At 53.2% G+C, this 24,049-nt stretch overlaps 1 protein-coding gene across 2 annotated transcripts in view; it reads left to right on the top strand.

The window, feature by feature from the left end:
* EPHB2 (EPH receptor B2) overlaps positions 1-24,049 on the top strand; it is a 128,849-nt gene that overhangs the window by 73,908 nt on the left and 30,892 nt on the right. For both annotated transcript variants that reach the window (XM_021533759.3, XM_021533757.2), the window contains exons 4-5: positions 10,266-10,421; positions 10,753-11,088. In XM_021533759.3, the coding sequence (XP_021389434.1) occupies positions 10,266-10,421; positions 10,753-11,088 (492 nt within the window). The remainder of the gene's footprint in view (positions 1-10,265; positions 10,422-10,752; positions 11,089-24,049) is intronic.

Below are 24,049 nucleotides of genomic sequence, written 5' to 3'. Positions count from 1 at the left end.
TGCACACTGGAGTGGGACTGCTGGCTCAGTGGGGATCCCTTCAGAGGCCCATCTCAGGCTCTGAAGCTGCTCCTGCAGCATCTGAGACAAGGGAGTGAAGATGAGCCGGGTTCAAACGTTGAGCAGCCCCAGATGCACCTGGAGTACCTGGAGGGGGAGGCACAGTCTGTCCCTGCAGGGTCTGCTCCTGGCTCTGCTCACACCTGGAGTGTGCAGACACTGCCTGTTCCGTGCCTGCTCGGGTGCCCCAGGCTGGGTCTGGTCCTGGGGGCTCTGTGCCTGTCCCCTGCAGCCCCACAGTGCCAGGGTGTGCCTCCAGATTGGCACCAGGACCAAGAGGGCTGGGGACACTTGAAGGGCTCTTGTCCAGGAAAAGCTCCCTTTTTGCTTTCCTGTTTCCTTTAGGATTAAAGTCGTTCTCCTTGGGCTGGAAACATGGAATGTTTGTCAAGTTTATGAGGGCTTTTAGAGAGGCTTTTAGAAAGAACATCCTATCCCTTCTTTTATAGGGCTGAGATAAGATTATCTTTGTTTTAACACCAATTAAAGCAGGAAGGGTTTATAGGATTAGGGGTTTTCCATCAGTGCAACTTTGATGTCACCACTTGCCTGCTTGGTTTGTTCCTTTCCCTGCATTAAATCCTTGGGAAGCGTTCCTGTGATGGTTAAAGTCGCCTCCCTCCTGAGGCACAACTCTCCCAGGCAGAAGCTTGGGGAAACAATTAAACAAGACCAAACAAAGTAACAAAATATGAAGATTCTAAATTCTTCAGGGGACCTCTTGGAGAAAGCTGGCTCAGAATAGTCGCTGCATGAGTCTGCAGTGCTTCAGTGTTTACATCAAGAGAAAAGGGATGTGCTGCTGGCCTGAGCAGCATGTTTAAAATAAGAATATAAAATTGTAGACTCCCAGAATGGTTTGGGTTGGAAGGGAGCTTAAAGCCCATCCCATTCCACCTCTGCCACAGGCAGGAGCACCTTCCACTATCCCATGGTTGCTCCAAGCCCTGTCCAACCAGGGATCTAATGGCAGCCACAGCCTGTCTGGATATCCTGTGCCAGGGCCTCCCCACATCACAGGGAAGGATTCCTTCCCAATATCCCAGCCATCCCTGCCCTCTGGCAGTGGGAAGCCATTCTCTGTGTCCTGTCCCTCCATCCCTTGTCCCAAGTCCCTCTCCAGCCCTCCTGGACCACCTTTAGGCATGGAAGGGGCTCTGAGCTCTCCCTGGAGCCTTCTCTTTTCTGGGTGAACACCCCCACTTCTCCCAGCCTGGCTCTGGAGGGGCTCCAGCCCTCAGAGCTTCTCTGTGTCTTTCTCTGGACTCAGCCCAGCAGCTGCATGTCCTTCTGTGCTGGGACCCCAGAGATGAAAGCAGTGCCCCAGTACTGCCCTGCTCCATGCAAGTCACCCCAGGGCTCCCAGGCAATGCCTCTGTGCAGCTCCTGGAGCTCTGGTTCCTTCTGTGTGTGCCAGGCTGCCCAGACAAGGGCTGGAGCTTGATGCTGTGCAGGCCCTGGCAGTGTCCTGCTCCCCCCATGCCTGGCACTGGGACTGCTCCTGGGCCAGCATCACCTGGCATTCCTGGGGTGGGGAATGTCCTGCTTCAGGACAGCACTGAGCTACTGAGCTGGGCCTTGGAGCAGCTACATCCTGGGCTGCTCTTCAGGTGTCTGCACAAGCCAGGAGTCTGAAGGCATCTGCTGCCACCAGCACTGTGCTCCTGAGCTCTGAACTCACTCCCTGGTTTCAGCTTCCCACGGAGGCTTCTGCAGGTGTGCAGTGAGCTGAGGCCCTGGGCTGCAGCCACTCCTGGTCTACAGTGGCATGATGGACACACAGATCCACGTCTCCTTGGAATAGAACCAGAGAATCTTGAAATCATTAAGGCTGGAAAAGCTTGCTAAGATTGAATCAAATCATTAAGCCAGCACTGCCAGGGCCACCACTAACCCATGTCCCCAGCTGCCACTCTCATGTGCTTTTTGAGCACTTCCAAGGATTGTGACTCCACCACTGCCCTGGGCAGCCTAGCCAAAACCTGACCATATTTTCCATTACAAAATTTTCCTTAAGATTCAATCTAAACCTCTTCTGGTACAATTTGAAGCTATTTCCTCTTGTTCTTTTGCTTGTTTCCTTGGGAGGGGAGACTGACCCCAAACAGGGACAGGGAAGTCCTCTCCCCATATGTGGATGGCCCTGACAGGATAAATGCTGGATTATGGTCTTCTCCATCTGTACTCTGAGGATGTTGGCGATATCTCAGTCCCACATGCTCAGGCAGGGACAGAAAACTTTACATTTCTCTTTAAGAACCGTGACAGGCTGGGGAGGCTGAACCAGGCTGACCAGGCAGGTAGGAAATTCCAGGCATTTCTCTCTGACAGCAAATCCCATCAGCACTGATGGATGTGCCCTCCCCCCAGCAGGACAGGGGGACTCCAGGTGTGATACCCACAGGTGTGCTGGGCTCACCAGATGCCTGAACTTGGGAGCAGTGCTGGAAGGGAGTGACCTTGTGAACCCTGGGAACCTGCAGGGGGAATTTGCTGGGAAGCCCCTGGTACAAAGCTTCTCCCAGGTGAGAGCTCAGCGCTGCTGCTGGAGCACAGCACTGGGAGGGAGCTGCCAGGGCTGGGATCAGACTGGTCCTGCCCAAGGCTGGGAATGCTCTCAGGAGAGCAGGGAACTGTACCGCCTGGATTTGGTGTGTGATGAGTGCTGTTGGTTTGTCCCATTGTGTCCAAAGGCTGGGCCTTGATCCTTGGCCCTTGGCCTGGGTCTGTGGAGCTTTGGGCCAAGCACGGCCTGGCCAGAGGTCAGGGTGTATTTGGCCCTTGCAAGACCTTCCAATGTGGTCTGTTCTGGGGAGCTCCCAGAGCAGGGCATCACTCTGCCCTGCCCTGTCCTCTCCAAAGCTCTGTGACACCCCAGCACTAAGGTCCTGTCACAGCCCCATGCTGTCCCAGCACTGCCCCTCTACCCAGGGACCAAGGGACAGAGGAGATGATGCTGAGAACAAGATGTGAGCTCTTAAACTACCATGAGCTGTGGACAGGCAGGGCACACGTGGCAGGACACTTTTGAGGGAGTTGTGTCTGAAGGAGCCTGGGATGGAGCAGGGGGCAGCTGAGGTGGCTGGTGGGAAGCATTGTTGCAGGGAATGTGGGGTTTGGAGTGCTGGCACCTCCAGCTGTGAGGTCAGAGCAGCAGTGCCAGGTGATGGGACCCAGGTGATCTCCTGGAGCTGCTGGTGAGGTGCAGGGTGTTGGCTCAGTCAGAGGGGATGAGTCTGTAGGCCAGAAGGATGCTTTTGCAGCCTTTGCTGTCTTGCTTCCATTCCCATCCCATGGAGAATGATGAGGTTAAACAGGAACATTTGCATTGGGACCATTCCCCTTATTGACAATTCTGTAATCCACATCATGGAGGTTCCCCTCCAGTTAATCTCATTTAACCCTGTCTTCCCTCCTGTATTTCCCTCCCCTGCTTTCCAAATGCTGTCAGAGCTGTTGGCAGTGACAGCACCTGGCAGTGGCATTAATTGCTTATCTGAGGATGAGGTAAGAGTGCAGGCTGCTAATTCAGTTTATGCCTGAGGAAAGCAGAGGGGCCGTGTGCCCCGGGAAGGCAGAGAGCAGAGAGCTGGCACTGCAGGTCCCAGCTCCTCGCCCCTGCCGAGCCAGCAGCCAGCTCCAGGACCCAAAGGGCTCAGGTGTCACCCCTGCCTCCTCAAGGCTGACTGACCCCTCTTCCCAGCAGCACTCTGCAGGCTGGGGACACCAGGGCAGAACTGGAAGTGGAACCTGTTGGAACTCAAAATGTGCCTCAGGCATTTTTGGAGGTTCTGGGTCCAGGTCGGAAGCATTTGAGACCCTGGCAGGCAGCTGGAAACAGCTGTGATTTTGGGTTTGGGCCATGGAATGAGTTACCAACTTTGAAGGTGGAACAAGGAGTCACAAAAGTTTAGATATTATAGTAGAAGTAGTCACAAAGTGGAGGGGAAATTTTTTTAATATTGTACAGGGAGGTTTTAACACCTCTACAGGTGGGTTTTTACTTTGTACATGGGGGTCAGAGTTTTAAGATGGAGGAATGTGGGCCAGTTCTGTTCCTCCTCTTTCTTCTTCCTCACCTCCATGTTCTTGGTGATGTTGGCACTCACAGATTGGTTTAGAGTACAAAAGCACCATTTAATATAGGTAATAGGCATTGGGGAAAAACTGTAAACATGTAACACGTAATGTACCATATAAAAGATAGAAAAGCACCATTTAATATAGGTAATAGGCATTGGGGAAAACTGTAACCATGTAACTTGTAATGTACCATATAAAAGAGAGCAGCAGTCCTGGCAGGGAGAGAAGAAGCAGTCGGGGTCAGAGAGGATGTCAGGGTGTGTGTGTGCCTCTGCCTGAGCTGGGAGCAAACCACAGCAGCCCGAGGAGAAAATCTTTGAGATAACTTGCAATAAACTGCCTTGAGACCAAACAACAGAGACTGCTGAGCCTTTCTTTGGAAGCTCGGGTGGGAGGAGAGACTTTTCCACCACATGGAGCCCCTGAACCAGGCCGGGGTTCTGGCAGATCCAAAGGCTGTGCTGCTGCTTTGGGCTGTCCAAAGGCCACCCTTTCACTAACAGGACAAACCCCATCGGGTGAGGGACAGTGAACAGGAAGAAGCAGAGAAGGGACAGCTCTACAAGTGAGACAAAGTGATACCTGTTTGGGTGCAGAATTGAAAACAAGGGTCGAGGTGCAAGGGACAGAATGGAGCAGAATGTGGGAGAAGTGACAATGTCATTGTAGCACCCACCTCAGCTTCCAAACTGGGCATCGTTGATGGAAGGAAAAAGGGGGAAATTCAGAGCTGGTTAGACGTAATAGTTCTGCACAGATCATAAATGGCTTTAACCTGTAACAGAGTAGATTTAGATGGGATAATAGGAAGGAATTCTTCTCTGTGAGGGTGGGGAGGCCCTGGTACCCATAGGAGCTGTGGCTGCTCCATCGCTGTGGGTATCCAAGGCCAGACTGGACAGGGCCTGGAGCAACCTGGGACAGTGGAAGGTAATCAAAGCTGAGATGAGCTTTAAGGTCCCTTAGAACCCCTACTGTCCTGCCATTCCATGATTCCAGGAAATACCCCACACACCACAAACAGCAAAGAGCCAGAAGTGCTGGTCAAGGAGGGTCTGGGGTCTCATGTCCAGTGTCCATTTGCACTGGAGGTGCCACCAGTGTGAGCTCAAGGCAGCCATGGAATTCTGCTCAATCTTCCCCAAAGATAGAACTCTACCACCCTTCTCCCAGGTCAGCACCATCTTTTGGAGAAGTAGCTTTTCATAATGTCCTGTCTGAGCTTGATGTCCTTGTCCTGTGTGGCAGAGTCTGCAGCCTGGAAGTGTTTGAGCCTATCTTCATCAGGTGCAGTTTGATCCCCCCTTACCACAGGATCCCCAGTTCCCCCATCCAGCTCTTCCCACCTGTCCTGCCCTGTGCCCCGGGATGACCGTCTTGGTGACTCTCCACTGGACTCTCCTGCTTCTCCATACCACCCTTGAACTGGGCAATCCTAGCCTGACCATGGCAGCATCCCCAGTGCCTGGCAAGGAAAGGAAAACACCTCCCACAGTGTCCTGGCCATGCTCCTCCTGGCTTGGCCCAGGACATTGTTTTCCTTGTTCTCCATAAGAGCATATCTGTGGGACTCATTTGGGACTCGTTTTATGTGGGCTCAGAGTGGGAGCAGCACTGTGGTGTGGGGCCAAGGCACCCACCTAGGGTTTGTGGGGTGATGAGCATGCCAGGGGGAGCAGGGAGGGCTGTGGGGCTGGGACGCCAAGAGCATGGAAGAGGAGTCCCAAAAGCATGGAGAGGAGCCCCCAAACCCACAGAGGAGGGCAGGAGGCAGGATGTGGCCAAGGGGAGAAGCCCTGGCTCCTGCAGCAGCAGGAGAGCTGCAAAGCCAGCCCCCAGCCCCGGCCCCGCAGGGAGAGAGGAGCCAGTGGGGAGATAAGGCTGGGGATTTAAGGCTCCTGGCAGATCCTGACAGCCAGGGCTGCCTGGTTTCCATCAGCCTTTAAAAATGCCTTGCTGGAGTTCAGTGATCCTTGCTGCCAGGAGAAACAGGGCCAGGTGGAGGGGTGAGAAGAATCCTTCCTTCCTCAGAGCCCTCACCATGGGCTGAAGGTGCCATTTAGGGACTTTATTGCAGGAGGAAGGTGTCTGCTCAGAGCTGTTTCCAGGAGGGGCCTGGGGTGGACTCTGAAGGCCAGGGCAGTTTGGGATGCAGGGGAGCCTGGTTGGAGCCTGCCCAGCTCACACTGGATTAATTAAACATTCGGTTAGGGAGAGGCAGTGAGAAGGAAACAGGGAACCCCTGTGTGGCCTCTCCTGCACATTTGGCCAAAGGCTTTCCCTGAGCCATTGGATGCCTTTCCCTGCTGAGCTGCCCTGGGACAGGAGGGCTGGAGGCTTGGTGCCAGCAGCAGAGGTGGCCTTGCCTCCCATGTGCTGGTGTCATCCCCTGCAGGGAGGGCAGGATCTTGGGGGTCTCTCCAGCTCAGTTTGTTCTGTGATTCCCAAAGCACATGCCTTCCCCAGGCACGAGCACCTTCCCATGCCCTGGGAGGGAGGGAGGGAGTGGGAAACAAGGACCCCTGGTGCTGCTCAGCATTCCCAGCCTTGCTGGAGAGAGCCACAGCCAGTACTGCAGGCTGCCCCCAGAGCATCCATCCATGGAGCTGTGCAGCAGCCAAGCATTAAAGGTCCCTCTGTCCCTGGGAGCCCCTGGGAGCATCTCATCGGTGCTGAGGGTGGGGGAAACTGCTGCAGTGGTGGGCCCAGAGCCTCTGGCACCAAAATCGTCCTGGAGGGGTGAAGGAGGCTTGGATAAAGTAGAAATTTCTGTGCTTTCACTGTTTCAATTCCCTCTTTCCCATCACAAATTTCTAGGGATGTCCTTGCTGCAAGCCTAAGGAAAAGCAGCAGTGTCCCAGAGCTGCTGTCACCTCCCAGGGCAGAAAACTGGGCTGTCCTCATGTCTGTGTCAGGCTGGACATGAGGAAAAGGCTCTTCCCCCAGAGGTGCTGGCACTGCCCAGGCTCCCCAGGGAATGGGCACAGCCCCGAGGCTGCCAGAGCTCCAGGGGTGTTTGGACACTGCTCTGAGGCACAGAGTGGGATCGTTGGGGTGTGTGCAGGACCGGGAGTGGGACTGATGATCCTTCTGGATCCCTTCCAGCTCAGAATATTCCATGATGCTGATATTCTGTGACGCTTCCAGCACATGGTGAGAACATTCCCATTGTTCAGGCAGGAGGGATTTTAGCCCCTGTGTGAAGATTTCACTTTTGATTTGCTGTTCATGTTGGAAACAAGAGTTTGGGTGGATTTCCAAAGAAAATCTGTTGTCTCACCTGGAGGGAGCAGATCAGTTTTGAAGTCAATGTTCATTTATTTTACTTCTGAAGGTTGTCATTACTGGAAAAAAAATAAATCAAGAACAAAAAAGGACTTTGCATCAAATTTCAATGATTTTCCTGTCTTACACGTGATTTCAGAACATTTAACTTCAGAGAAGTTCTGATTTTTCCAGGGTTATTTTATCCCATGCAGGACCTGCTGGGGAGGAAGGGGCTTGCCAAAACTTCTGGCTGTGTTCTGGTGTCTCATGGAAAGAGTTTCAGTGTCCCAACTTGGTATTTTTGAGGAACAACCACTGAGCCTCAGTTTTTATCTCTCTCCAGCCATTGACCTGTGTCAGGGCCAATGTGGGGAATGTTTTTATCCCTTGGAGTAGTCACTACACTCCACAGCCTGGGCACTTTCTGGATGTCTTTCTATCTTGATGCAGAAAAAGTATTATAGGAAAGTATCTATTTTTAAAATAAACCTCAGGAAGGTGAAAGAGGCCCTTGTCTGAAACTATCCTTGCTGGAATGACCCTGCATTTCGCCTGGGCTGTCAGATGAGAGCAATTTTATCTCTTGGTCTTTTGTGTGTCTCAAATATTGGTATTAGTGCAGGAAGCCTGTTATCATGTCCCCATTGCTTCTGTGGAATGCAGAACTGCCCAGCCATCACCTCTCCCAACAGCTTAACACCCTCTGAGATGGGCTGGTGCCAAGGGGAGTGGGTCAGGAATGGAATCGAACAGGTGAGGGATCGATGGAAAGATTCAGGAACATGAGGAGGATCCTGTTTTTCAACAGCTCCTTTGACCATAAGAGGGAGGAGGGACAGTGCAAGCAGGAAGGCTGATGGAATTTTTCTGTAGAGCTTTTCTCATTGGAAACTGAGGATAATTCTGGAGGAAAGGAGATGACAACTGAAGGGAAAAAAAACAGCCTTCTTTTCTTCCTTTTCTCCCAAATAAGAAATACCTACTTCTTAGCAATGGCTCTTGCTCACAGCAGCCCCAGTGAATGTTTCTCCCAGGCTGTTTTCTGACCTGCCTCATTCCTGGGAGCCTTGGCAGGCGACTCAAGGAGAAGTTTGTTAAACTTGTTTCAGCACGGGAACCACCTGCTCCCCCCAGGCTCTTCAGGCTGTGTAAGAATTAACAGCAACAGAAAGTCACAACAGGAGTAACCACAGAGGAATGGTCTGAGCTGAGACTTTCTTTGGGCACTGGTGATCCCTGGGCTTGGAAGGGACATTCTGATGTTGATAGCTTTTATCCATGAGTGCTGAGTCTGTTAGTGCTGGATCACTGTGTGGTCCAGCCTTCACCACTGTCTGCTTTAGGCAGCACACACCCCCGTGTCCCACTCACCCACCCTGTGGAGCTGGACACACGTGGGGTTGAGTGGCTGTTGCTTATGGAGCATCTTCTTCACCCCTGAGGGCTCAGAGCCTGGAGGGAGAGCCCAGCCCGCTGTTACTGCTCAGCAGAACCAACAATTTACTTGAGTCATAAAATCATTACGGTTGGGAATGCCCGTAGGATCATCAACCCAGCACTTCCATGTCCCCAGGTGCCACATCTACAAAGTCATGAAGACAAAAGTCTCTGGAGAGTTGCAAAAGGACCAGGGAATGAGAAGGCAATTGGAATTCAAAAGACTTGAGGTGATACAAATGGGAGAAAACAACCCCAGGTTCATGGAATGGTGAAATCACAGAATGGTTTGGGTTTGGAGGTGCCTTAAAGGTCATCTGTCACGGGCAGGGGCATCTTCCAGTAGACCAATTCACATACACCTGCATGGAGATGAGCTAGGAGCTGGCCCAATGTCCCTCACAACTCAGATCTTGGGGCTTTCACAGTCAGTGATTAAAAAATAATGTGAGCATTGATGAAAAAAGAAGAGAATAAACCAATGAATGTTGTTAAGCAGCGTGGAGCATGACAGAGATTTGGACAACTTTAGAGGTTGTGGACAAGGCAGATGGTGATTGAGTGTCCACCAGCAATGGAAATGTGGGATGGCATCAAGAATGGCAGCTTGGCTTTGAAGCAGAGAGCAGCAGTTTCTTCCTGCAGCGTGTGGTTACAGCACAGGGCTCTTTATGGGTAAAACAGGTGCAGGACATTTGCAGGGAATAAAAAATGAGGGGTAACATAGTGGGACAAACACCCTCATGGGGTCTTGAGTGGAAGGAGCTGCATCTTAGAAGGGACTGGGGAAGTGCTGTGGGCAGCACGTGCACCTGGTTCATGCCCTGCTCCTTGGGTGGTCATGGAATCATGGAATATCCTGACTTGGAAGCGACCCACAGGGATCAAATCCAACCCTTGACCCTGAACAGACACCCCAACAGTCCCAGCCTGTGCATCCCTGGGAGCCTTGTCCAAAGGCTCCTGGAGCTCTGGCAGCCTCAGGGCTGTGCCCATCCCCTGGGCAGACTGGGCAGTGCCCAGCACCCTCAGGGGGAAGAGCCTTTCCCTGATATCCAGCCTAAAGCCCTCTGACAGTCACTGTTGGGGAGATGATTCTGGTGTCCATGGTCTGACCTGGTACAGCCACTCACATCTTCTTCTGTAGCAGTGGCTAAAAATTCCCTCTGCACTCTACAATCCCTGTTCTGCACTCATGGCTGGGGAATGGGGACGGAGGTGTTGTGTGGGGATCCATCTCTGCAGGTGCCTCCTCAGGGCCTTCCAACCAGCTGCTCCTTCTCTGTGGTGTTCACCTGCAGTTGTCAAGATTTCCTTTGGAGACTGCAGTGCCCCGGGGATTGTTCTGGCAGCAGTGCTGGGCTCCAGGCATCCCCCAGCCCCCTCTCACTGCTCACCACTGCTCTCTTCTCTTCCAGGCTGCCCCTCGGGAACATTCAAGGCCAGCCAGGGGGATGAAGGGTGTGTCCACTGCCCCATCAACAGCCGGACAACCTCGGAAGGGGCCACAAACTGCGTGTGCCGAAATGGATATTACCGGGCAGACGCCGACCCTGTGGACATGCCATGCACCAGTACGTGGGTCTGGGCACCTGGGAGGGGACCAGGTGGGGACAGGAGATGAGCTTCAGTCAGAGCACTGAGGGATGCTTGACAAAGGTGTCTGTCCCAGTGGGGTTTTGAAGGACGCTACACAAACCAACTGATAAATTTTTCCAGGACTTTCACACAATCAAATTAGACTGGGGTAAGAGGTTTCGCTCCCACTCTTACCTTTGGATGCCGAGCTTGCTGCACGCATCCCTGACACCCGGAGAAGCACCCAGCTGGGCTCACAGAGTGCTGCCCAGGGATGGGGAGGAGGAGGGCGCAGCTGTCTCACACTCCTGTCTGTTCCCTTTCCAGCCATCCCGTCCGCCCCCCAGGCCGTGATCTCCAGCGTGAACGAGACGTCGCTGATGCTGGAGTGGAGCCCGCCGCGGGACTCGGGGGGCCGGGAGGACCTGGTGTACAACATCATCTGCAAGAGCTGCGGGGCGGGCCGCGGGGCCTGCACGCGCTGCGGGGACAACGTGCAGTTTGCCCCGCGCCAGCTGGGCCTCACCGAGCCCCGCATCTACATCAGCGACCTGCTGGCACACACGCAGTACACCTTCGAGATCCAGGCCGTCAACGGCGTCACCGACCAGAGCCCCTTCTCCCCGCAGTTCGCCTCCGTCAACATCACCACCAACCAGGCCGGTAAGGCCGGCGCCCGCCCCGGCAGCGCTCCGGCGCCGCGCGCTGGGGTCGGGCATTGAGCAGGCGGAGCTAGAGCAGAGGCCTGACACAGCTAAAGAATAAAGCAGGGATTTGCTGAAAGGCCTCAAATAGATCCACCTTGGGCAGCACAACCCAAAATGGTCACAAAATGCACGACCGGTCACGGGGTCTCTCGCTTGTATAAGTTTTGGTCCATTTGCATATTGGAGTTCATTGTCCAGTTCCAGCTTTAGCCCATGCAGTCCCATCCTTCTTGTTTTCTCTCTTCAGTCCACCTTATTCGTGCTCTTGGGCCTGAGATCTGGATCAGCTGTCCTTGGGTCCCCAGCTAGAGAAGGAATTGTTTCATCTACCTATTCTGTGGAGAGAGTTTACTATCCCCTAATATGATGCCTAGAGTTACACATTAAAGCAGAATAGAATCTGAAAAATAGAAAAGCTAAAACCTGAGGCATCAGGGGTGGGCACATCTCTGGGCAGTGCTGGCTGAGCCTCTGTGGTTTGGAAGGGGACAAGAGGTGGGGTAAGATGTTGCTTATTCCATAATATTGGTGGTGATGAGTGCCTGGCAATTCCTGAGTGAATCCCAAGTCCTGAGTGTCAAAATATCCCTTATTCCATTGAAAAGCTGGAGCGTGCCCCAGGGCAGAGCTGCCTCCCCATCATGGCAGCAAACAGCTTGTGGCACTGTCCCCTGGTGTCACAGCATCCCTCTGCAGCACTGGGTGTGGCTGGGCCTGACACTGGTGTCTGGAAGCATCATTGCAGCTCCACCAGAGTGTTGCACACACTCCTGGCTCCTGGGGAGGGAAGGGGAGGTGGCTCCAGCGTTTTGATAGGAGCTGCAGTCCCTGCTTGGACTGTAGAGAAAGCCAGGACAGACTGAGAAAGCAAAGGAGAGCTGTACAGGAGAGGGGCTGGGAGATCAATGTTTGGGATAACAGTCTGGGAATCTGCTCCAGTTCCCGTGCAGGGTCACCTGGTGAAGCAGCTGAAGCACAGAGCTGGGAGGGTTTCAGTCAGGGTCTCCAGCTCTGTGCAGGGTGGCATTGCTGGGGGGAGGGATGGCTGGTAGTGCTATCCTGGGAGGGTCCCCAGCAGCCCTGGCAGCTGTGCCAGGGGCAGGGAGCCCCACTGAGCTGCTGGCCAGAGACTGCCATTCCAGCCCACCTGGAAGCCATCTGGAGCTGGGCACAGGCCGGGGCTGGGGCTTGGCTTAATGGGATTGAGGTGGAAGGATGCCAGTGAGGCACAGCCCTGCTTGGGAGCAGGAGAGATTCTGGTCCCTCTGCAGCTGCCCTGGAGACACTGGACCCCCATGGCTGAATTTGGCAGGCATGGGTGAATTGCCTGGAGGCCATGGTGTGTTCTGGCTTCCAGGGATGGTGGGTGGGGTAAAACAGCAGTAGGGCAGGTGAGCATTACTTGGGCATCACTTCCAGAGCGTGAGGACAGAGAGAACCTGCAAAAATGCCTGGGTGAATTATTATGGTGCTCACTGATCTGGAGCTTGCTCGGGAGTGGGGCCAGGGTGTTTTTGAAGCCCTGAAGGCAGGTCTGCCCCAGGGAGGAGAGGGGAACGGGTCTGGATGACCAGTTTCCTTTACCTGATGGAGATGGGGTGGCTGTAATGCTACCTGGAGCTGGGAAGGGGTTCTGCACTCTCCCACCATGGTCCTGTACTATGGATTAATCATTTGATGCTCATATTTCGTACTTGCATTTCTCTGCTGTGCTTGAACCTTCATGTATCACCCGTGCCTGCTCCCACCTGAGCAAAACCAGCGAGCTGAGTCAAAGGCAAATCCTTTTCAGTCCCCTGCCTGCTCCTCCTTGTGTTTTCCTGGTTTGACACTCCTTTATTATCGGGGCTCACACTTCTCAGCCCGTGTGATGTCTCCCTTAATGTATCTATTCATTAGCACTAAACACTAACTGTCTGCTTGCTAATTCCTCTGTAATTAGAGGCTCTGGATTCTTCTGCTTACACTCGCACCGGCACCGCCTGGCAGCCTTGGTGTAGATCATTAGCAGTTGGTAACAGAAGCTGCAGACAGGAAGGCAGAGCTGGGATAGGAAAATGGGGGGTGTTGGGGGAGAGGAGAGGGAGCAGAGGGAGGATGAGCCTCCCTCTGCCTTGGCTCTGAATGGAGGAGCCAGCTGGGGCTCCATTGTTGGGTGTGTGATGGGGCTGTGCTCCTGCTGCAGCTGGACAAAGCAAAGTGCCCACCACCCCTCGGGGTCCTGCAGCTCTGCAGGAAGCAAAGAAAACCCCCCTGGTTCCCCAAAGGGCACAGGGTGAGTGCTGGGGTCCTTCTGTGCTGCAGGACTGAGGAGACATGCCCCATGACCAGCAGCATCCAAAATCTTCAGGTGTCACCAGTTCTTCAGCACCCACATTTTATAAGGGCATGGAGTGCCAGGACAAGCGGGGATGGCTCCCCACTGCCAGAGGGCAGGGTTAGATGGAATATTGGGAATGGATTCTCCCCTGAGAAGGTGAAGAGGCCTTGAGAAGGTGAAGAGGCTGTGGCTGTGCTGTGCCATCCCTGAAATTGCCCAAAACCAGGCTGGATGTGGCTTGGAGCACCCTGGGATAGTAGAAGCTGTCCCAGCCCATGGAAGGGGTGATGAGCTTTTATATCCCTTGCAACCCAAACCATTCTGGGATCCCAGGAAAAATCTCCTGTGAGAGTAAGAAAACCCCTTTAGAGCAGCCAGAGGGAAGGAGGGTCCTGAGTGTGGCCAGGTGGGTGGCACGTGCTGGGTGATGGTTGGGTGACCATCATCCCATGGACGTGACCCCTTCCAGCAAACTGGATCCCAAAACACATGATCCACCTGCCTTCCTGGGCAATACCTTCTGTCACCTCTGACCCGGGCTGGGTTTTCTCTCTGCTCTTCTCAGCAGGCTCTCCTCCACCTCTAGCTCACCTGCACTCCTGCTTCTCACACCCTGCAGCTGAGCAGTACCTCATTCCCCAAGCTCAGCATCCCTTCAGGAGCGAAATCCAGGATTCTCCAGGTGCCACAGTCCTGTCTGCAGGGACTATGGCAGAGCCTGGGTGTCATCAAAAGTCTTTTCCCAGCCATTCCTCAACAAATGGTCTGAGCCAAGAGTGGGGCTGAGAGCCATGCCAGCAGCCCAAGGGGTCAAGGAGCTGAGCCTGGCCCAGGGCTCTGGATAACAACACTTGACTGATTGAGAGCCTTGCCAGGCACCAGCTCTTGCTGGCAGCCCCTGCCTACTAATTTGTGGCCTTTCTTTGGGGAGGGGTGGGGAGTGGGGAGAGCCTCGGTGCTGTGAGGATTTGCAGGCTCCATGCACACTGTGGACAGGCTGAGTGCCCTGGGAAAGCTGAAGGAAAAGGCTCCATGGTCAGGGATGAGTTAATAGCAGTGGGATGGGCACTTCTTGGTAACTGGCTTCTGTGATCTGAGGAGGGAGGAAGAAGCCTTAGGTTCTGGAGTATCCAGAGACAAATTCAAGACCTCCCAGTGGTGGGGGTAAGAGAGCATCCAGGCTCTTGGGAATGTGTCCCTTTTATGAGGAACTCTTGTCACAGGGGATAAGGAGGGAGGATTAGTGCTGATGTCAGAGGCTCTTGGCTGCAAACAGCCACAGAGAGCCATAAATGGCCCTTACAGAAGGAATACAAGGAGTGTGTGGTGAAGGAAACCAATCCATTGTCCCAGTAAACCCATCAGGATGATTTCTCCCCCTCTATAGATCCAGAAAAGTTGTTATGATTATTTGCATCATTATTCTGGGTGGCATTTTACAGCAGTATGTCACAACGTGGTGATATGGGTTAGTGGACAAAGTGGCATTCAGTCAAAGGTTGGACTTGATGATCTTGGAGGTCTTTTCCAATCTTCCATGATTCTCTAGATGTCTTGGCCAGGAAGATGTGCAGCTCACAGCTCTGTCCCAGGCGCATGCCAGGCATCAGTGGGGTTTGAATTTCAGTGGTTCTCACAGCCCAGGTTGTGTCCCAGCCACGCAGGGTCTTTGGGGAGGGCTGTCCTGACAGGACTTGGAGGAGCCCATGAGCTCAAGGACAGGTGACCACGGTCCAAAGCAAGGACATGGGCCATGGCCCTGCTCTGCTGGGGTCTCCTAGCACTGGACTGAGCCCAGACTGATCCTATTGGAATTCATCTGTGAGCGATGGAGCACAGGCAAGACAGATCCCAGGTTGTGCAGAGCACCAGAAAGGAGGATTTTTCCCCTCACCTTCAATCAAAACAATTCCCTTGCAGCCATGGTCCTGGAGCTGTGCTGGCGAAGGCAGCAGGGGCACGCAGAGGCCGGGGAGCAGGGGAGGTGAAGGGATGAGGGGGGAGCACCAGACCTGCTCACCAGCCATGCCAGCCTGCTGTTTGCTTGTCACATTAGTGATGCTGCTGGCTAGACAGGGACAGAAGAGTTGTACTGCCTGGGGCACAGGGAGTCTTGCTTTTATCTTCTCACTTTCACTGTGCATCAGAGAATGTGTCTGCCTCCCTTCTTGTGAGGGAGGCACAGGAGAGCCCGTGCTGCTCCGGACACGAGCAGGAGTAGTGGCTCCTCCTGTTCTCTCTCCTGCTGCTCAGCTGGGCCCTGCTGCAGCCAAGAGTTATTGTCTGTGAAACCAGAACCTGGGAAAGTGCAGAAATTGCCTCAAAGGGCTGGAATGAGCTTTCCAGGGCTTCAAAGCTCTGAGTATTTGTTTATAATAGAATCCCAGAATGGTTTGGGTTGGAAGGGACTTTAAAGATTACCCAGTCCCACCTTCCACTAGCACAGGTTGCTCTAAGCCCCATCCAAGCTGGCCTTGAACTTCAACAAGATTTTGACTCTCCACTTTCCTTCTGGAATAAAAAGCAGGAGGTTTTAACATTTGAATATCTCGGGTTCCTCATCCAGCTTCCCACTACTGCAGGGCTGCTGCCAGCAGTACATAAACAAAGTCGTGGCTTTGGGTAGACACTGGTTGGTTATCTCCAAAGGCAGAGCTCTCCCCATGGTCCCTCTGACTTGTCTCAGATCTGCACCACCCTCCTGGGGAGGGAACTTCTTCCAGTGTCCAGCCTGACCCTCCCAACCTATGATTTATGGCCATTGCTCTTCATTTGACTAAGTTTCAAAGGTTCTAGCCCAGAGATGTTTTAGATCAGCCCAAATGCCAGTTCAAATCCCAGAATCCCAAAATCCGGTTTTGCTGGGGGGACCTTAAAGCTCAGCTCATTCTAGCCCCTGTCATGGGCAGGGACATCTTTCACTAGACCAGGCTGCTCCAAGCCCAGTCCAGCCTGGCCTAGGATACTTCTAGGGATGGGAATTTTTCTCCAGTTCATTCCTGGATTTAGCTAAAACACTTTCAGAAGAGAACCAGTCTTGAGCCATCAAGAGACAGGCAGCCCATCAGGCCCTTGTACACGTGCCTGTGTTCCCAGTGAAATCACTGATTTGAAATCACTGATTTGAAATCAAGGAAATACAGGAGACTCTGTCTGTCAGGACACCAGGAAAACATTTGATTTGGGAAACTGCAAGTTGGAAGTGGTTCTGTGAGGTCTGTCCAGGAGCTGTGTAAACTGGAGACCACAGTGACCTGAGTGGGGAAGCCTCAGCTGAGCTGAGGTGACTGAGGTCCATCAGAAGTACTTTCATACTTCTTGATGTTTCAAGACCTGATAGGGTACTTCTTGTGTAGAAAACTGACACAAAAGGGGGAAAAGCAGAAATTTCCTGAGCTCTGGAGCCATCTCACACATGGAGGAACTAGGACAAAGCCTGTTTCTCTGTGTGACAGAGCAAGCTGGAGGGTCTGCTGGACTGCTGTCCTGAGGTCACTTAAATCCCAGGTTTCATCTTTTGGAGACTTCCCTGGATGTGTTTCTGTGATGATTTGGCCTGGTGTCACACTCCAAACCTCCTGACACTTTGACATGCTCATGGCTGCTTCTCTAACCCCAGTTAAGATCCAGACCTTGCCTTCCATGGACCCGTGTCACCCTCTGATTCCGTCATCTATCTTCTCTCCCTCTTCATTCACCCATCGTCACCCTGATGGCCACCAAAATGTGACGTGGCTTGGCTTTTGCTGCCCTCCTCCCCTCTCTTGTTGCCCCAACCTGTTGCCTTCACTGTATCACCCCAGTCTGCAGCAGCTGGCAGCAAGTGCCCAGGAGAGATCCTGCCATGCCCACATCCCTTCTCCTCTGCCACTGGAGACTGTCTGCAGCAGATGGCAGGAGCTTTGTCAGCTGCTGGCTCTTCAGGAGCCTCTTCCCGCTCCTGTGGTGGGCAGCTGGGGGATGTTGGCAGAGCAGGGGATGGGCTGCACTGCTGGAGCTTCCCGAGCAGATGCCCTTCCCTGCCCGCCACCATCTCTGTGGGCTCCTCCTCCTGCTGACTCCCAGGCTTCCCTGTTGCATAAATTACATCACGAGTTGGAGGATCATTTTTCCCACACCTGCCTGGGGCTTCAGAATGCTATTCCAGTGCATCTGGAGCTGCTTTGGTCAGAAAACAACAGTCTGTCCATGATGGATGGGGTGGAAAGTCCCTTCTGCTGAACCAGGGGCTCCCCCCGAGTGCCACCATCCCTGCTCTGTGCTGTGCCCATGGGAAGGCTCCAGGGCTCTCCTTGTCCTCCTGTGTTCCAGATGGCTGATTGATCTCTCCTGCTGCCCTTGGCAAACACAGCCCCGGGGCAGTGCCCTGGGGCAGGTGGGAAGGCTGGCTGTTACAGCAAAGGGATTACTGCAGCCTCCTGGCCGGGTGTCCTTCAGTCCTTCCTGGGGACCCTGGGGGTTACTGGGGTCCCTGTGGGAAGGGATGAGTCTCTGCGTGCCCCTGTGCACGCAGGAATTTGCTCACAGTGCCTGGCCTTCCATGGGCTGCTCCGTGGCCATCCCTGCCCTGGCAGGGGTGCAGGAGGCAGCTGCATTGCTAGGGCTGGGCAAGGAATGCTCTTCCCAAGAAAAAATGGTATTTCCAAAATTTTCCCCTACACACAGGGAACTGGTGGAGATTGCCAGGCAAGAAATCAAGGGAAAAAGTTCAGTTACAAATTAGCAAGACTTAGTGATGCTCCAAGGGCTGAAGCCAGGCTGGGAGAGCTGGGGGGGTTCACTTTGAGAAGGCTCCAGGGAGAGCTCAGAGCCTTTCCAGAGCCTAAAGGGGCCCCAGGAGAGCTGGAGAGGGACTGGGGAGAAGGGCAGGAGGGACAGGACACAGGGAATGGCTTCCACTGCCAGAGGGCAGGGATGGGTGGGATACTGTGGAGGGATTCTTCCCTGTGAGGGTGGGCAGGCCCTGGCACAGGTGCCCATAGCAGCTGGGGCTGCCCCTGGATCCCTGGCACTGTTCAAGGCCAGGCTGGCCAGGGCTGGGAGCAGCCTGGGACAGTGGAAGGTGTCCCTGCTCATGGCAGGGGGTGGAAAGGTCCCTTCCAGCCTGAACCATTCTGTGATTCCATGGGTGCTCTGCAGCAGACATCACTCTTTCAAGGACTACAGCTCTAAGATTTCTGTGTTTGAAATTTTGAAGTCATGTTGTTCCTAAGGGCAGTTATCTTTGCAATTAATTGGCACTTTTTGGGGAAGTATCTTTCTATGGAAAATCTGGGGGGCAGGCTGGAGGTGGGGGGTGTGGATCCCACCATGTCCCTGCTTCCCAAGAGCCGTTTGCTGGGGACATGCCATGATCTGGAGCAGATGAGTTTTCCACATGCAGAGGGGTCCAGGAGGTGGGGACACCCTTGGCACCTTGTGAGGCCAAAGCTGCTCCGGCAGCAGTGCGGGGGGTGCCAGGAGCCTCTGGAGCAGCTCCTCTGTGTGGGAACAAAGCCCTGCAGGCCGGGTGACACAGGCAGATGGAGCTGCAAACGCCCTGAACAAAGAGCTCAAACACAGCCAAACCCTCGGCTGCCCGGGCCAAGTCAATGGGCTTGTGGCATTAGCAACTGCTTCAAAGGCTGTAATCTACACCGAAGCCTGCCTTGATTTAAGTGGGGCCGCAGCCAGGACCAGCTTTGGGCTGCTTTGCCATGTTTTTAAGATTTTCCAGGGTTTGTAGTTACAGACTCAAGGAGCTGCAGGCTGGGCCCACTGGGAAGTTTTCCAGACACTTGACACAGCGTGGGTACCAGTCTGATGGGGCCACCTTGCCAAGAACCTCAAGAACAAAAACCTCACACACTGTGAAACACCAATTTTCCAGAGCTCCAGCAAGTCCAGGAATATCCCAGACCGGAGAAGTTTTACTCCTTGAAGGGCAAATGTTGCTTGTTAAAGATCTGCCATTCCTTGCTTTCCTCAACTTCTGCTGGAGAGAATTGGTTCCAAAAGTGTGTGGCTCCTGAGCATGGCATCAAAGGGGCAGAACTGGGAAAGGAACTGGGGGGATAAATGTTGTAATAGTCCAAGGAATAGTGAACCCTTTTATCAGGAGAGTCACAGACACACAAGTGCTTGTGCAGGGGCTTCTGGAGGTCTCCAGCCTAACCTCCCATGCAAAGTAGGGTCACCAGAGAGGGCAGGTCAGGAGAATCCTCCCTTCTTCCCTTCCTCACTGTGGTGCAATCAGTGCTCGTGTTGGAGGAAGGCATCTGAGTTCATATGCATTCTCCAGGGGGGCCCATGATGTGAAAGCCTGTGGTGCTTAAATGGCCAGAGAGAGTTTTACCCAGAAAATCAAAAAATGAGGGAGGTTTTAACCAGAGAAACTGATTTTCAGTTCAATACCTGAATGCATTTGGACTCTGAGCTGAACAGGAGCACAAAAAACAGGGGGTCAGTGGTAGGATCTGGAGTGGGGACAGTGGGGCCATTGTACAGTGGCAGTCACCTGCTGGGGACTGTGTGGGACTGGGTTCTGCGGGGCAGGGAGAGAGGGCTGGTTTGGATTAGGTGTCCTGTGGGTGAGACAGTGGTGCGAGACATCCAGCTCTCTGAATGTGGGGTCAATTGTCCTGTCTGTCCCCTCTGCCCATGCTGGAGAAACAGAGCTCACCCCCACCCCTGTGCCTACTCCACCTGCCTGAAGCCTTGCACAGAGGCCCTGTGTGCTCCTGCCACTTCAAACACAGCTTTCCAGACTGCTGGAGCTTGCATCCCCAGCCCAGAGTCACCAAGCCCTGTGGACTGAAGGTCAGGACAGCCCTTGCTCCGTGACTGACCTCAGCACTGTCCTGGCTGATGCACAGCATCACCTCCAGCCTCACTGCACAGGGTGTGCACAGGGAATGCTGTCCTGGGGAATGCCTTGCTCTGGACCCTCAGGGAATCCTGTTCCCCACCTGTTGGAGCTACCTGGGTGACCCACTCAGACTGAGTTGCTGGGTGAAGGCAGTGAGAGGGAAGCTTGCCCCCTTCCCCCAAGGTTTTCCAAGTCTCCCCCTTCGCCACAGTGGCAGGACAGTCACAGGCATCCCCTGCCAGATGCTCTGACAGAAATTCTGCTCTGACAGAACCTTCTGCCCCACATCTCCCCATTCCCTGCCCTGTCCCGTGGCCTCTGGACTGGCTGGTGCCTTGCAGCATCATGGTGCATTTCCCTGCCACTCTGTCTTCAGCCGCGGGTCAGGCAGTTAATCCTGACCCCGACCGCAGCCGCTGCTGCACAGGGTAATTGAAAATGCCAGAATTCCCTGCTGACCTTCCTATAATAAAAGCAGTTCCCCCCTCCAGTAACCTGACACTCCAGGGACCGAGATCTGTCAGGAGGGCTCCGAGGAGATGCTGGAAAGCTCCCAGCTGTTCACCTCGCTTTTTCCCCTGGGTGATTTCAAAGTGTTGCCAGGGAGAGGCCACGGGCTGGGCTGGCTTTGCTCTCTCTGAGTCGTGAGTGTTTTCCAGAGCAAATGTTGACTCTGTCTGACATGACATGGGTTAGTGGAATTAAAGTGATCAGAGATAGGGGGTTTGCTGCCTGTAACCTGATTCTCCCAGCTAAGCCAGCAGAGGAACGGGGCACTTTGATTTTACCGGCATCTCGACAGCCCTGCCCCACTGGCAAGGAGCAGGGGCTCAGCCTTGGGACTGGCAGGTGATGGGGTCTGGCTGCAGAGTGGGAGGAAGATTGCATGGCAACCTTTCAAATGGGTCTGAAGATGATGAAGGAGAAGCTGTGGAAAGATCCTGGTGTCGCCCCTGCAGGCTGGAGCCACACAGTCCCACCAGACACTCCCAGAAGGTGCTGCCAGTGGAGTCTGAGCCCCTGGGTTGCTCCCTGCAGTGCTGCCCTGCCTGATGGCAGTGTCTTTTCCCATTTTATTCCCTTTACAGCAGTGGTCCAGCTTCCCAGCCTGCACACTGTGACCTTCCACAGTTCACAGCAGCACCAAGGCTGCAGAGTGGCCCTGGAGCGCCATGGACATTTGTCCAGTGTGAAGCTCAATGTGGGCTTGGCTCACTGGGAACCAGACCTCCTAAAAACCACTGGCAGTCGTGGTGGCTCAAGAATCAGGACCTGACACAAAAAATTTGCCTCTGCTATCAAAGTCTATTTGACAAGGATGCCCTGATGGGTCCTTTGGGATGGGATGAACCAGAATACACTGACTCATAAAATCACAGAATCCCAGACTGGGCTGGGTTGAAAGGGACCTTGACGATCATTTTATTCCATCCCCTCCCATGGGCAGGGACACCTTCCATTATCCCAGGTTGCTCCAAGCCCTGCCCAACCTGGCCTTAGACTCTGCCAGGGATGAGGCAGACAGAGGTCAGACAGAAGGGAGGTGAGCTCAGGATGTTGAAAAAGCAGGCCTGGGAGAAAGGACCTGCTCCCAGATGGAAGCTCTTGTTGAATAAAAGAGGAAGATGTCCTGGGGCTCTTGGACATCTCAGAATTGTGGTGTTGTGGGGATGGGTTGGACAGACAGAACACGTGAGCTACCTAAGAACCCTCAAATCAACTCAGAGACATAGAAGTAAGGAGGAAAATGGGCCTATTTATTTCTCATTGCCCCAAAACAATTCTTCATTGTGTGATGCTCTCCTGCTGCTTTTTGTCAGCTTTCTCCTAATGAGTTTCCCTGAGCTTTAGAGAGAGTTTTACCAATTACATGAATTTTGGATGCATCAGGGATCTCTCACCCAGCTCCCAGCAGAACTGGGATGATAGGAAATGCAGGAACAGCTTCCTCCCTTCCCTGAGCTGGGAGGCACAGCCAAAAATACCCAGTGGAAGTGCCCAGGGGAGAGGGAAGAGCAGCTCTGGAGGGCTGAGCTGAGGCAGGGAAGTGTCACCTTGGACACACTCAGAGGAATATCAAACCTCAGCAAGGAGGTGGATGCTGTCTCTGGAGAGATAGATCCTGGGTACTGAACTCAGTTTTGAGGTTTGTGTTTGAAAAGGAGATTAACAAAAATTGCAAAGGTAGAGGAGGGCATCATCAGGCTGATAAATGTGTGAAGTGCTCAGGAAACTACTTGGAAAACAGAAAGGAATCGACTGGTTTGTGTTGCAAGGGACCTTAAAGATCTTCCAATTCCAACACTCCACAGACAAAAAGGAAATATCTTCATTATCTTTCAGCTCTTCCATGATGACAATATTATTTTTCTAGACTCCTCCTTCATTTAGCTACAAAACCCAGAAAAGTTCCTGCAGTTGGAAACTGAAGTCCATAACTTTAACCTGAAAATAAAAGGTGTGTTTTCAAAGAGAGCTTGAGGGAAACCTCCCCAGAGGTAATGGTAGGCCCAGCATCATCTGAAGTCCTCAAAGGAAGCAGGGGTGTGTCTGTAGCATACTCAGGGGGTCAACCACAAGTGTTTCAGCTATTTTTAGCTCTGCCTGGGTTTGTGCAGATGTTCAGACCTGGGTGTTATGGAGCTTTTCCCAATTCTCTGCTAAATTGCTGTGCTCTTGTGCTGTCTCATCATGCTGCCCTGAGTTTGCTGTGACCTTCTTCAGGTTTTCCTGTGATTAAAAAGTGATTGTTTTTCCTGGAAAACACATTTTGTTCCTTCCTGTTTTCTCCATTTCCTTCTTTCCCTTAATACTTTTCATCACTTCCAGCAAGTCCCAAAGAAGCAGCTATTTGTATGAAAGTCAAATTCTGGCTGTGCCAAGCCTGAGGTTTCATGGTGCAACCAACACCCCCCTTTGTCCCTGCAGGAGATCAGGCAAATCCTTACTTACAGAACCCAAAGCCTCTTGTGGAGGATCAGGGCAGGTTAAGCTGCCTTTGTGTGATGGATCTGTGCCACCTGGGGTTTGCTTTTCCTTAGCACTGGCTGCTGAAGTAGCTTTGAGGTGCTGCTCTGGAGCCAGGGAGCTCCCTGGTTCTGTGCCCTGGGAGGTGTTATCCTCATGTCACAGCATCCTCAGAGAGCAGCTCTGTCACAGGGAAGCCTGGACATGCTTTCAGTCAAAGATGTAAAGCTGTAAAGAGAGATGTGCCTGGTTGGGATCTTTAGCAAAAGCTCTTTCAAAAAAAAAGCAAGCTCTTTCATAGAAGTGGCTTCAGATTCATAATCAGGACTCAGACCATTACTTGTGATCTCTTCTCCTTTTTTTTTTTTCCTTTAGAAGACATTTTTTTAATTCTGAATTTGCCTCAGCTACACTGCCTGGGAGGCAGGACGTGGTGGGGCTCGTTTACAGGGATGTGGGCAGAGAAGGAATGTGTTTTATGACCAGAAATTGGGATTTTATCTAGAGCTAATCAGATAGACTAAGGGGTGCTGATACAGAGGGGCTGTTGAGGGAAGGTCCATCCTTGCAAGTTTAAAGATTTACCTAATACAGCTTCCCTTCCCTGGTGTGGTGTTGGACCAGAAGCTCTGGGAGTCCCATCCCAGCAGCACTGCTGGGATTTGGTGCTCCAGGGAACTGAAGGGGGCAGTGGGACAGGAGGGCTCAGTCCTGTCAGCCTTCACAGCTCTTCCCTGCTCTGTGTGACCTCTTGGGTCATCCCTTTCCTCAGCACAGTCTGTG

This window comes from Lonchura striata, chromosome 24 (genome assembly GCF_046129695.1).
Source record: "Lonchura striata isolate bLonStr1 chromosome 24, bLonStr1.mat, whole genome shotgun sequence".
Lineage (NCBI taxonomy): Eukaryota > Metazoa > Chordata > Aves > Passeriformes > Estrildidae > Lonchura > Lonchura striata.
This window is presented reverse-complemented; position numbering and strand designations above follow the sequence as displayed.